This window comes from Portunus trituberculatus, chromosome 42 (assembly GCF_017591435.1).
Source record: "Portunus trituberculatus isolate SZX2019 chromosome 42, ASM1759143v1, whole genome shotgun sequence".
Taxonomy (NCBI): domain Eukaryota; kingdom Metazoa; phylum Arthropoda; class Malacostraca; order Decapoda; family Portunidae; genus Portunus; species Portunus trituberculatus.
In genome coordinates, this window is record NC_059296.1 from 5,912,501 (window position 1) to 5,927,500 (window position 15,000).

Here is a 15,000-nt window from a genome sequence, read left to right on the forward strand (position 1 = left end):
AGAGAGAGAGAGAGAGAGAGAGAGAGAGAGAGAGAGAGAGAGAGAGAACTGTTTATATAATGCTTTCCTTGTATATAATAGTATGATAATTTCCTATATTTATATTTTTTTCCTTTTTATATGTAATAGTTATAGAGTTTTAAATAATTTTACAAGAAATGTGTAACTTTAAACCTGATGTAGAAGTGTTTGAATGAGAGAGAGAGAGAGAGAGAGAGAGAGAGAGAGAGAGAGAGAGAGAGAGAGAGAGAGAGAGAGAGAGAGAGAGAGTGCATCACATTTATCTAACGCATTGTATTTTCTCCTGCCGCAGAGAGGGGCCTTTCAACACACCCTGCCTCGCTCCGCCCTGCTCTTAGTAAGTATAGTCGTAGGGAACACACAAAATGCATGCAAGTTAACAGGATTAGTACAGTTTGGGACAGAAATATCATAATCTACCATGCTGTATTTGTTTTGCCTCTTCACATTGGCTCCCCTCAGGACTGAGATGTATTTTTATCATGAGTTTTTGGCGTGACTAGACAGTTTTATTGACATTAGGAAGGGTTTTTGGAGATCAGAAGATTAATGGCTAGTCTTCACTATTTTAATCACCACATAAATATCTAAAGATGTATAAAATCAGTAAGTAATAAGCAGAATTGATATGAAAACGGGTCATGGTACTGAAGGGCTTAAACTAAAAAAGCTAAGATACATAACACACACCACAGCGAGAGAGCAAAAGGTTCTCCTCGACTTGTGACCGCGACTGTACTGATGCTGCTAATTCTCTCTTCCTGCCTACACGTCTTCCTTCATTCATGCTGCACGGTACTGTCAGTGTGCTGTATAGTGTCTGTCTCTCTTATCCTTTCTACGTGTGGAAAATATTAATTAGGACCTACACATACTTGAAAATGACCCATGCACGTCTTAGTAGTATCCAAGAAAGACTGTAATGAGACTTCCTGTTTTGTCTAGTTATATAACAAGATTCCTTTCATTTTGACAGTGATAATTTTCATTTGTACCTTGATTTTCAGGTATGATTAGACAATTTTATTTGCATTAGGAGGTTGTACGGAGGTCAAAAGATTAATGGCCAGAGTCTTTACTATTACAATTCCAACATATGTTTCTGAAGCTGTATAAAATCGCCAAAATAGTAACAAGAATGAATATGAAAACGCGTCTTGATACTGAAGAGATTAAGTCTAAGAAGTGACTTTATAGTTCGTTCGATATATCAACATATTCATACGTGTACTTCATCTCTCACGTATGCAATGCACTATTAAAAATTCCATTCAATTTAACACGTTGTACAATTCAGTCTAAAATATGTCGGCATACCCGTCCTTGTTTTAAGGTAACATATTCACACCTACATTTTCATTGGTCTTCTGTGTACCGCGGTGTTCTCAGATGGCATACTGTATAAACACACACACTTGCTCCTTCTCCCCACGTATGTGTGTGTGTGTGTGTGTGTGTGTGTGTGTGTGTGTGTGTGTGTGTGGTGAGGTAATGCTGAGTGCAGGACGTGATGAAGGTCGCTCGTCTCGCCTCACGCTTTTCCCTTCCTCTTTGCCTTCCCTTACCTTCCTTTCCCTTCCCTTCCCTTGCCTTACCTTGCCTTCCCGTGGCGTGCCGTGCCTCCGTCATCCTTGCTGCGTTTATAGGACACACTTTCTAGTTTCTACTGTCTTTCACTCCTGCGTCTTTTCTTTCTTTGTATTCATCTCACAATCTTCGGGTTTTTCTGTTGTTCTCTTTGTCGTTTTCTTTTTTTCATCTTACTGACTTAATCTTTCTTATGCTCTACTGTTTCAATGTTATATCTCCTATTCATTCCATTACTGTAATTGCATCTATGCAATCCTTGTATATTTCCCTCGCTGTAATATTCTCCCTTATTTCCCCTTTTGTGTTGACCTTTTAATCGTGGCCGTGTTCTCCTCTCATCGCGTCACTCAGCGCTTTCATCTCTCGACTCCTTACGTATTCCTTTTTTCCTTTCCTTTCGTCGCCTTGCTTACTGCCAGCTGCCTCCTTTCGTTGCTCTAAACACTCACCTCCTGCGTCAACAGTGCCAAAGAACTCCACTTGTACACTCGCCACACGGGATATGCTGCCTCTCTAAAACACCAGTGGGTCGCTGAGGACGAGTAAGACCTGAGATTACCTACACAGATTGCCTCTCCTTGCGGGAAGTTGAGTTGCAGTGCTGGGGTGCAAGGGAGCATGTGCACAGGGACTGCCGCCTGTAGGTCTGACGGTTCTTGCAAAATTCCTTTATTTTCTTGTGTGATATGGGGATGACGTTTTGACGGCAGTATTAACTAAGCATACATAATAAGGGTGTTTCTGAAGTGCCCTGTTCAAGGCTATTTTCAAAGGCTACAGTGATTGGTAGGGTTCTTATGATATTTTCTCGTATTATTAAGCTATCACTGTAATGTGTAAAATTAATCAGTAACAATGAAAACGACAGGCAATAGAGAATGTAAGAGAGACGGTAACCAGAGGAAAGTAACAGTAAGACGGAGCTGTCGAGTCTATTGATAACAGGAGGCAAGGCAAGAGTAAAGTAGTACACGAAGGAACGGAAGGAGGGAAAGTGAACTGACAAGGGAAGGAGGCAGTGGGGTGCTGTAAACTTTCTGCTCACAAGGACTATGGCGAATTATGTCTGTGTCTGTTTGTTGACTGCGCTCACTGTGTCATGGTTGTGTGTTGTCTTCCTCTTCCTCTTCTCCTTCATCTCCTTCTCTTCTTCCTCCTCCTCCAGACGTAGATTACACATTTCCTTTTCACTCTCTACTAAAATTCCATGTGATTTTTTAATATCACATGGTTTCGCCTTTTTCCTGCCAGCCTCGGCTGGGCGGTGGGAGGAGCCTTCTGCTTTGCTCTCCTATCTCTACCACTGGTAGTTAGTAGATAGTTTTCACAAACAGCCTAGTAAGGACCTAAGGGTCTGTTGCTGTTTGTCTTCCTTTGTATTCCTTTGTATTCCTCCTCTTGTATGTTATGTGGATTTATATGAGGTACATTTGGTATGATCTCTTTTTGCAAGTAACTAACTGCTATTATTGGTACCGCTACTACTACTACCGCTACTACTGTTACTTATACTACTACTACTACTACTGCTACAACAACAACTACTACTACTACTACTATTACTACAACAACAACAACAACAACAACAACAACAACAACAACAACTACTACTACTACTACTACTACTACTACTACTGCTACTACTACTACTACTACTACTACTACTACTACTACTACTACTACTACTACTACTACTACTACTACTACTACTACTACCACTATCATTACCACTACTACCATTACTACTACACTACTACTACTACTACTACTACTACTACTACTACTACTACTACTACTGCCACCACCACCACCACCACAAAACTATCTCGGAAATCAATAGTGGGAGCGGCGCCGCAATATTTACGGGACGAGTTTCCTACAATTTTTCCTTCCTAATTCGGTCATTCTTTTTTTTCTTTTTCTCTTTTCTTTATTTTTTTTACTCCAGAGAAAAGTTAAATTCCTTTCCCTTGAAAACAACTCAGGCTCCGAGGAACGTCCCCCTCCTTTCCCTCCTTTCTCTCTCTCTCTCTCTCTCTCTCTGTGGATTGTTTAGTTTTGCAGTCCCCTTCTCCTTTGCTCTCTAAATACTTCGCCTCTTTCTAAAATATCTCTTTACCGCACTGTCCTCTCTCTCTCTCTCTCTCTCTCTCTCTCTCTCTCTCTCTCGCAGTCCTCAGTTCCAAGCCATTATCCTGTAAAGTTTTATTTTTTTGTTCCCTGAGTACCTCGTGATGTTCCTCCCGCCCTGTCTCCCGCAATTCTTAGAGAGAGAGAGAGAGAGAGAGAGAGAGAGAGAGAGAGAGAGAGAGAGAGAGAGAGAGAGAGACTTTTGTTACTGATTTGTAGAAGTGAAATAAATAAAGAGCAAGTAAACAAGAAGAGAAAGAAAGAAAAATACGCAATGAGAGAGAGAGAGAGAGAGAGAGAGAGAGAGAGAGAGAGGAGGGGGAGGAAGGGAGGGATTATGCGTGAGGAAACATAGGGTTGGGAGGAAACGAGAGAGGAAAATTGTGCTATATAAGGAATGATGTGTGTGTGTGTGTGTGTGTGTGTGTGTGTGTGTGTGTGTGTGTGTGTGGGCGCGCTTCGCTGCGAAATAAAGGATGGCACGTGAGGAGAATGAAGGAGATAAGGACGAAGAAGAGGAGAAAGAGGAGGAGGAAAAGGGAGGAGGAGGAGGAGGAGAATCAGGAGGGAGAGAAACTTGTAGGTCCTGAGGGAGGAAGAAAATTAGGAGGAATGGGGGGCTGTGGGAGGGACGAGGGGAAGAGAGTACGGGAAGGAAGCAGAGGAGGAAAGAGGAGGTGTGTTCAATAGTGGAGGGAGGGAGGGAGAGGAGGAGAAAAGGGGAGAAGGAGATAGGAGGGAGGTGCGAGAGGGAGAGAGACACGGAGGAAAAAATAATTATATGAGATGTGTGAGTGAAAAGAAGAGGAGGAGGAGGAGGAGGAGGAGGAGGAGGAGGAGGAGGAGGAGGAGGAGGAGGAGGAGGAGGAGGAGGAGGAGGAGAAAGGGGGAAGAAGAAGAAGAAGAGTATAACCAATAATAATAATAATAATAATGACAATAATAATAAGAACAGGAAGGAACAGAAGAAAAGAGAGGTAAGAGAGGAGAAAAAAAAAAAAGATAACGAAGAAGAGAGGAGAAGGAGGAAGAGAAGAAGGAGGAAGGAGGAGGAGGAGGTGGAGGAAGAGGAGAAGGAGGAAGAGGAGGAGGAGGTGGAGGAGGAGGAAGAAGAGGAGGAGGAAGAGGAGGAGTAGGAGGAGGAGGAAGAGGTGTGGAGGAAGAAGAAAAGAATGGGAAAAAAGGAAAACGAGAAAGAAGAAAAGATGAAATATGTATTGGAAAATATGAGAGAGAGAGAGAGAGAGAGAGAGAGAGAGAGAGAGAGAGAGAGAGAGAGAGAGAGAGAGAGATCAGATTTGTATTACTAGTATCCACCACGTAATTATTTGCTCGCCCCGGAAGTTGGTGTGAGGCGGAACTACGCTGTCTGGCGTCGGGATGACAGCACAGGTGAAGGGCAGAGGGAGAGAGAGAGAGAGAGAGAGGGAAGGGGGAGAGGGAGGGAGGAAGAGAAGGAGGGAAAGTGAAAAAAAAAGAGTGAAAGAGGGACAGAATGACAGACAGTGAAGTATGATGAAGGATGGAACACGCTTTTAGACATGAAGTTAACCCCTTGAGTAGCATGACGCGTTTCCATATTCATCCTGCTTACTATTTGGTGATTTTACACAACTTGGGAGAATGTGGTGGGTTAAAATAGTAAAGATTCTGGCCATAAATCTTCTGACCTTCATAGACCCTTCCTAATGTATATAAAATCGTCTAATCTCACCTAAAACTCAAGGTGAAAATGCGTCTCTGTACTGAAAGGGTTAAGTACAGTATCATGACGCGTTTTCATATTCATTCTGCTTACTATTCTGGTGATTTTATACAGCTTCAGAAACTTAAGTTGTGGATTAGAATAGTGAAGACTGTGGCCATTAATCCTCTCACCTCCATAGACCCTTCCTAATGTCAATGAAAATTCATCCAACCGTGCAAGTAAACGTAATACAAATTGGGGGAACTATTACATGTATAACCACCATAACCATGTAAAAGTTAGAAGCAGATTGGGTAAAGATTCCTATGTGTGGGATTCTGACCTTTAAACCAGTAGTATCGAGAGGAGATGTTAATGAAAGAAACTACAACCCAAGCAGGAGGATGAATAGTGTGAGAGAAGTAAAGACACGAAAAAGTAATAAGGTTCTTTTATTCAGAAACGCTCTTCTCTCTCACCACGACTATTTCCTAAGACCACAGAGGGATGATTAGCGGGGTTTTCAAGAGTGTTTCTCCAGTTAATAGTGTAGAAATCTTGTCACTCTGCCTCTAGAACCATAAAAAAAACACCTTAAAAACTCGTGTAAGTTTAAATAAAACCTTTTGAAAGTGAAGAACAGAAGTTTTCGAGAATACTAACTTAAGTACGGGGGGTGATATCCACTTGTACTGTATGACTTTGGTGACTGAACTAGACACAAAGGCGTTGACTTCGCACTATGATGGCTTCAGGTGTAGACACGATGGTGGTGGTGGTGGTGGTGGTGACAGTAGGGGTGATGAGTAAAGCGTAGCAACTGTGACGGGAAACGGGCGTGACGATGAATGTGTGTGTGTGTGTGTGTGTGTGTGTGTGTGTGTGTGTGTGTGTGTGTGTGTGTGTGTGTGTGTGTGTGTGTGTGTGTGTGTGTTCGCTGCAGCCAGTCAGTTACGCCACCAGCCTTCATGTTACAAATATCCATCAAGTTTTCATCACCTTAATGAAAGTGTGGGAAGTATAAAGTTATTCACCTTCACAGAATAACCTCAGTGTGACAAAATTACCTTGTGCTATATTAGTTAGTTTTAGTCTATTTATCTGTGGAAGTGACAACAATATTACGTTAGATTAGTTTCAGTCTGTTCATCTGTGGAAGTGACAACAATATAAGCTTCTGATGTAAGACACTGGGTTTATAAAGAACACTTCAATGATTCCTGTGACAATGTAATGTTAGCTTATAGTGCTAGTTATTGGGACTTTCAGGGTGCTTTTTAGAATTCTAGTGAGAGAAAAAACACCCATTAAGAGAGAGAGAGAGAGAGAGAGAGAGAGAGAGAGAGAGAGAGAGAGAGAGAGTTTGTGTGTGTGTTCAACACCTTCAGTACTGCGACGCATTTTTACCACGAGTTTGTGTATAGTTAGACCCTTTTATTGACATTAGGAAGGGTCTGTGGAGGTCAAAAGATTAATGGTCAGACCCTTCAATATCTAATAAGTTTTTGAAGTTGTATAAAATTGTCAAATAGTAAGCAGATTAAATACGGAAACGCATCATGGTACTGAAAGGATTAAGAATATTTGCCAGCAGCGATCATGGCGTATCGTGGAAAAGCGCGTGTGTGTATAGGTGTATAGGTAACGGGGGCAAAGTTTACGGCAGAGTAGGTTGGTCGTTACCTCACCCCTGCATCGTAGAGTGACACGCCCCGTTAGCGCCGCGCGACATGAGGCCCTCTGCTCACTGCAACAAGGAACGACACACAGACCGACCGTGTGTGTGTGTGTGTGTGTGTGTGTGTGTGTGTGTGTGTGTGTGTGTGCAGAGTCAATAGGGAGCTTTAGATAATTAAGTAAAGTTACAGGGATAATAGGTTAACAGGGATGATAGGTTAGGCAGTCATCTCTTATACAAGGACCGCCACATCTAGGCCTGGGTCACATCACAAACTATATATAGAGACGTTTATTTCTACCCATTCTCTGTTCCACGACTATTATTGTTATTATTATTATTATTATTATTATTATTATTATTATTATTATTATTATTATTATTATTATTATCATCATCATCATCATCATTATCTAGAAGCTTCCCTTGCTTTCTTATGTTTATGATTGAGAGTTCATCTATTTTCATTCAGTGTTTCCTCTTCGTCTAAGTAAGAGTAAAGAACAAAACGTTTTGGAAAATTTGATGGTGTCGGATTTTCTACTTCCTTTGTTCCTTTATATGTATGATTGAGAGTTTGCCTATTTCCACTCAGTGCTGTCTCTGCGTCTGTGTTAAATAAAAGAAGATCCGTTTCAGGAAAAATATGATGGTGTCGGATTTTTTACTAAGCCCTCTGACAAATGCCTATATCTAGTCGTAAAAGAAGATGAAAGGAATACATCTACTCATCTTCCAGTCTTTTGTTACTCTCCCTTCTAGTTCCTTCACACTGCTGACTCCCATCCGCTACACGACCTCTCCCTGCCTCCCCCCTCTCCCTTTCCCCTCTCTGCAAGCTGAGGCCGCACCCCCTCGCTGGCAGCCTGGCAGGTCTACCGTCCCTCAGTCCCCTCTTTGGCCTCCGCTCCAAGTCCCGCCCGACCTTCGCTGTAAGTGTAAGGTCAGCGGGTCCTCGCCTCAGCCCGACCCGCGCACCAAGACGCTCTGTTCTTCTGAAGGAGGGAAAAAGGGGAAGAGAGAGTAAGAGAGGGATGGGGAGGGGTGTGGGAGGGAAGGAACGGAAAGGGAAGAGGAAGGAAAGGACCTCTATGTCTCCTGCCTTATGTCTTGCTTTTCTTTTCTTTCCTCTTGTTTTCTTCCTCTGACACACACACACACACACACACACACACACACACACACACACACACACACACACACACACACACACACACTTTCTCTCTCTCTCTCTCTCTCTCTGCTATGACATAACTCACGCCTCCATTCACCTTTCAAGACATTCACCTCTATCAATAAATAATGTCACGCCAATAAGGAGGAGGCGGCAGAGAACAGTGAACAGTGAACGTAGACTGAGCACTAGCTGTAGGACATTCCCAGCATCCAGGCAGTGAAATAATGGAGCACCTGAGTCAAGCGTCAATACCACAACCACCACCACTACCACTACCACTACCACACATCTATCTCCTTTACTCTTAGCTTAAGTATCTCCACCCCATGATAATCTTTCGCTACCGGCAAGTGCATAGATGACTCTGTCAGAATTACACACAGTCAAGCCAGCGACGATAGCTTATGTAGTGATTACAATATTCATAAACGCTTTGCTCCCTCACCACAACTAATTTGAAAGGTTACAGAAACGACTAGCTGGGTTCACAAGAGTATTTCTCGTGTTAATAATGTAAAAGTCTTGTTAATTTGTCATTAGAATACCAAAGAACACGCTAAAAACATACATCACTTCAACTAAAGTGTTTCAGAATATATGATAACTAAGATGGTGGAGGGAAGGAGGTCACAAACTCGTATTCTCAGTTTTGTGCTTCACCTCCTCTATTTTAAAAGGCTTTATTTAAATTTATGCAAGTTTTTCAGAGAGAGTGACAAGATTTCTACATTATTAACTGAAGAAATGCTCATGAAAACCCGTTAGTCATCTCTGTGGCCCTGGAAAATAGTCGTAGTGAGAGAGCAAAACGTATCTGAATACTGGTGCGAACTAAGATGGTGGAGGGAGGAAGGCCACAACAAGACACAACTAACAGATGTTTTACTGTGTGTTTAATCAGGGCGTCCTTCCTTGTGTTGGAGCGGTGGAGTGGAGAGGGAGTGGGAGTGAGTAGTGTCAAACAGGGGAGACATGGACCACTAGAGCGGGTGGTCGTGTTGACAGTGGTTCATTTAAAGGTCTAAGCGTACACCACAGGGCTGGAAGGAAGTGTCAAATGCCTGCCACTCTCTCTCTCTCTCTCTCTCTCTCTCTCTCTCTCTCTCTCTCTCTCTCTCTCTCTCATGGAGCGTATTAGTTAGCGAGGGACGCGAGGCCAAAATGTACACCGGTGATCTCACGTCATAATTGGCCATAAACAACACACATTTGCACATTGGCGTATCATATTTGCTCCTAAAACACACACACCGCGGTCTGGTTCATTTGTTTAACGCCAAACATGTTATTCAAATATAACAACGCAATCTTGTGTGTGTGTGTGTGTGTGTGTGTGTGTGTGTGTGTGTGTGTGTGGTGTGGTGTGGTGTGGTGTGGTGTGGTGAGGAGGGGTCACGCTTTAAACGGCTCTCCTTTCATTACGCACGTTTCATGGCTTCACACATCCAGGCAGCAACAGCAGCGCCAATAACAGTAGTAGTAGTAGTAGTAGTAGTAGTAGTAGTAGTGGTAGTAGTAGTAGTAGTAGTAGTAATAGTAGTAGCAGTAGTGGTAGTAGTAGTAGTAACAATAGTAATAGAAGAGGAGGAGAAGGACAGTTTTCTACAGTAGTATATGCTATGAAAGCCACCACCACCACCATCACTTTTATAATCGTTACCTACCATGTGTATTTTTATGTTTCCCTCTTCATTAAACACACGCGTCCCTTTGCCTCCCTGCCTGCCTTACTCTGCCCACCCCCAACTGCCTACCTGCCTCCCTGCCTCCCTGCCATCTTTTCCCTCACGCACGCAGGGATAAATTGTCGCGTTTAAAGGGTTTGCGTGCGCGGTATTAGAGACAGCGAGGCGAGGTGATTGCACGTTACTCTAATCTGCAATGCTCCCTTAAACGATGAGAGGGGCGAGGGAGGAGCGCTATGGGGAGAAGGGAGAGGAGGGAGGTGGGGAGAGAGATAAACGGAGAGAGCCAGGGAGATACGGGAGAGGGAGTGAGGGGGCTAAAAGTATCGCGCAGTAGACTAGATCAGGGAGGGATGGCAAGGGAGGGAAGGATGAGGGATGTTAATGGCGGAGAAGAGGGGAGAGAGGATGAACGGGAGGGAGGGAGCGAGAGAGGGAGGGAAAACGGGAGGGTTTAAATCCTACATTAATAGAGCTGGAATCTTTATTTGGGTGAGGGGAAAGAGTCTGGGAGTTTGTGGTGGCGATGTGCTTTTTGCTAGTGAGAGAGAGAGAGAGAGAGAGAGAGAGAGAGAGAGAGAGAGAGAGCCTATTGTGCAAGATGAAAGCACACAACTCGAGCCAAAGTTGGCCTGGAGCCTGACAAGTTCAAACATTAATCAAGCAACGCGGGGGTCAAACCAATCGATAGTAGGCAAACACTGAGGCAGACCAGAGCACACACAAGTAACGCTCGCTAAGGCATCTTCACCAACAAAAGTCTCTGTGTAATTGTAGATCAAGTGCTTTCCTAAGAGAGAGAGAGAGAAAGAGTTACATTGTCTCTAACCGCTGGGAGACACTGAGGCAGACCAGACCACACACAAGTAACGTTCGCTAAGGCATCTTCACCAACAAAAGTCTATGTGTAATTGTAGATCAAGTGTTTTCCTATAAGAGAGAGAGAGAGAGAGAGAGAGAGAGAGAGAGAGAGAGAGAGAGAGAGAGAGAGAGAGAGAGAGTTACATTGCTTCTAACCGCTGGGAGACACTGAGGCAGACCAGAGCATAGGTATGGCCGAGGCATTCCCACCAACAAGGCTGTGTGTAACTATAGATCAAATGTTTCCCTAAGAGAGAGACAGTTACATTGCTCCTGGGAGAGTCTGACACTAAAGGTTTGAGGTGCGGTATCCTATCCTTTCCTGCTAATACAACCCTAACCTCTTCAGTACTGGGACGCATTTTTGCTACGAGTTTGGGTGTGATCAGCCGATTTTATTTACATTAGGAAGGGCTTATGGAAGTCAGAAGATTAATGTACAGAGTCTTCACTATTTTAATCCCCGTATAAAATCACCAAATACTAAGCAGAATGAATATGAAAACACGTCATGGTACTGAAGGAATAAACAAAGCATCGGACAAGGATGTGATATTAGCAGTTGATGTTTGAGACTCAGATCTAATTGCCAGGAATATACTTTGGTCTCATATGGGGACAGTGAAGCCCGTTATATGAGTAAATTTAGGAAAAACTTAGCTGAAAACTACAGGCACTGATGATTTGGTTAACACCACTCAAAACTAATCCTCCCACCTGATCCATACTCCGCCCATTCTCATGATCAGTGTCTCTCCATCATCAGCATTACCACCATTACCACAACTACCAACCCCTCTCTTCCTTCTCCCTCCCTCTTGGTACTCCCTCCTATATACGCCAACCTTTCAATCCCTTACCACCACCATCTACATTACTGCTTCTCTTCTCTCTCTGTTACAATATTACACACATCCATCCTGCCCTAAACTCTTCTCACCCATTCAATGCTATGATATACTCCGGCCTTGCTTTCTTCCAGCGCGTCCATCCACTCGCGTCTACTACATGTACTGTACGTTCTGGCGGGATGCGTCATTCTGCAAACTACACAGTACACGAAGGGAAGTAATGTGGCACACCTTTCTTCCCCACAGGTGGTTGACGAGGAGCAGTGCGCGTGGAGCAGGTTTTGGCTTGTCGTCCAGCAGGCAGTGACCTGGTAGCAGCACTCCTCAGAGCAGGGGGCCGCCAAGCATGACAGGGCGGCGAAGGAGGCCCTGCATACTCGCTGCCCACCTGTGTCTTGGCGTGCAGGGGCCGTGGGTGCCCCAGCTCACCGCCACCCTCCCGGTCCACGTGGTTCATTACTGTAAGCTCCTTTGACGCCGTCTTTCCCACTTCTGCGTCTTCCATTTTCCACCTCAACTCCCACCAGGCAGTCGTCCAGCAGTTCCTCCTCGCTTCCTCCGGTGCCCTTAGCCTTTTGTGCCTCAGGCTGGAGTGTCGGTGCCTTCTGTCGTGACTCGCTGTGGTGTTGGGTGCACTGACGTGTAGTGGGGACGACTTGGTGTGGCACGGTGTGTGCGTCTCATGCTGGACTCGTGCAATGGTGTGTTTCGTGCCGAGTGTCCAGATCTTGTCGGTGGTGAGAGTCAGGCGGTAGAGGCAATTGTGGTATACTACTGCTGCTGCTGCTGCTGCTGTCGGTGTAGCGAGGGGACTAATAACTGACTGAGGCGAGTTACGTGGTGAGTCATGTGTGGTGTCGGCCTACACGAGGTGACAGAGGCCCGAGGTGAGTGAAACAGTAAAGCAGTGGCCGCTAGTGCAGACTTGAGAGTGTTGGCGGTGCAGCAGCAGCATGGTGCGCGTGTCGTGGGGCGGCGAGGTGGTCATTGCCGATCTGGCCCATGTTGGGGAGGACGGCGGCAACGGGGGAGAGGGGGGCCACTCTCTCCCCACCAACGGGATCCCCACCTCCACCACTCCCCAGGCTCTCACGCCCACTGCCTCGGCCACGCCCTCGGAGACGCCCACCATCTCCCCGGCGCCTACAGTGTCAACGCCTCCCACGGTGTCGCCGCCGCCGCGCGCCCCCACTGCCATGGTAGAGGGCCTGTCTGACGGGGACGAGAGCGCTGTGTCCACCTCCTTCTCGGACGACCACCGCTCATTGAGGGACGACCTGCGTGACGACTTCAGCTCTCCGCGGCCACGTAGCCCGCGGCGCCGCCTGGAGAAGCGGCCGCTCAGCAAGGTGACCGAGGACGACAACAACAACGGCAATGGCGACGGCAACGGTAACGGCGACAAGAGTGCCAACAGTGCCAAGAGCAACGGCGACGTGACGCTCAGCAAGGATGAGTACCGCCGCTTCCTCACACTGAAGGGCAGTCCCCCAGACTCCCAGAAACCCCCGGAGCCCTCCGCCCCGCCCCCTGACGACGAGATCCTTACCTCAGTGGACCGCATGCTGGCCACCCTCAGCGACCTGGAGGACGACCTCGAGCCCATCGACGGTGTGGACACCGAGAGTGACGCAGACAGCGACGAGGCCGAGGCCAGACGGGAACTCCTCACCGACGTGAGTACTATGGAGGCTCCTCATCCTCCTTATCCTCCCTCTGACACTTACTTGGGCTCATGTGGCACTCTTAAGTTTAAGTTTCACCCACTAACTCGAATATCTTTCCCTCTGCGTGCGTGGTTACATGTACATGCTGATAAATGAACAGATAACAATCATGATTCCTACAGTGACCGTATCTAACATTCACGTTGTCTTTGCAGAGATGGCGGCAGCTGTTCGACAAGGTACGTACTCTGTTCCATTGACGTCTTTTATTTATATATGATATGATAGCTACTTCTGCAAGATGACACGTTATACCACGCTGTGTGGAATTTGTCACTGCCACACACGACAATACGCGGTGTAACACGGTAAGGTGATTTGATGTGATCCTGAGTCGCTTTAGCGTGCACGTCACCAGGAGTGTGGTAAGTTTCCCCTGTACTGTACCGTAGTGCAAGCCATCTCTTGTGTCACCGCTGAAGCGACACGAACGTTTGTGTATTTGAAGAGGCATCGTGCTGGTTGACAAGGTAGCCACTGTTGCCTTGTTAATGAGCAGCTGGGGAAGGAGGAGGGGAGGAAAACCTGCCGAATCACACCATCCATACTCTCACTGAGGACTGGGTAATGTTGCTATCCTTCCTTAATAGTGCCACACTCACAGGTAAACTCCCTACACTTGGAGTGTTGCTTGCTTCCTAGGGGTCAGGTCCGTGCATGCAAGGAAAGATAGCCTTGCAGCCGCCTGGCACTAGGGATAGACAGGGGGTTTGAAGTAAGAGTAAGGGTAAGGGAATGGAGCATATAAGGGATGGTAGAATGAAATATTGGAGGAGGAAGGACAAATAGCTGGTCGTCATATGTATAGAAGTGCATCTTTGCATGGCCACTAAATGCAAAGCTACGCTTTTATTCTTGAGCTTGAAGTGTTGTAATCATAAAAGCTACGTAAAAGAATGCTACAGGACAAATACGTACACTGCGTCAGAATGGTCTTTCCCACTCAAGTGGTTCCTGTCATCCCAGACGAGATATGACTTTCTTTAGGCTTTATAGCAAGTGTTCCTGCCTTGACGCCCATCCCTTGAATCGTGTGAAGCAAGGCGTTGAGAGCGGCGACGCCCTATCGTGTTGCCAAGCACGTGGCGGCATCACCAGACGAGGCGCCGCGCCAGGAGGTCACTGCGGACCCTCCTGAATGGTGCGATTGATCCAAGTGCGGTAAAGCCTCGCGGCGCGTCGCTGATTTACCCGAGATTCACACACACAGACACAGACATAGAAACACACACACACACACCCACACCCACACCCACCCACACACACACACACACACACACACACGCACCTTGGTATGAGACAAGATCAGACGGGACAGGCAGCTGGAACTTTACAGGATTACTCAGATTTATGATTGGGAGTGATAGATAGAAATTGGTAGTAGATCTGCACTGTACGCTTTATACAAGATCTGCCACATGTTGGCTTGAGTCAGTTTTTTTGCAGTGTCCCGTACTTATTCATATTCTTGCGTATGTTGTCTGGATCCAGCCCACTCTCACTCTAAATATTGGTAAGGAGGAGAAAATGAAGTATTGTTAACACTCTCAGTGAGTAGGTATTACATTGATGGTTCACGGAGGACAATGGCTG

The 15,000-nt window shown here is 45.8% G+C and overlaps 1 protein-coding gene across 3 annotated transcripts in view; it reads left to right on the top strand.

The window, feature by feature from the left end:
- Positions 1–15,000, top strand: part of LOC123517767 (protein rhomboid-like) — a 281,348-nt gene that overhangs the window by 36,451 nt on the left and 229,897 nt on the right. For all 3 annotated transcript variants that reach the window (XM_045278196.1, XM_045278195.1, XM_045278199.1), the window contains exons 2-4: positions 314–358; positions 11,927–13,356; positions 13,563–13,586. In XM_045278196.1, the coding sequence (XP_045134131.1) occupies positions 12,634–13,356; positions 13,563–13,586 (747 nt within the window). In that variant the 5' untranslated portion in view covers positions 314–358; positions 11,927–12,633. The remainder of the gene's footprint in view (positions 1–313; positions 359–11,926; positions 13,357–13,562; positions 13,587–15,000) is intronic.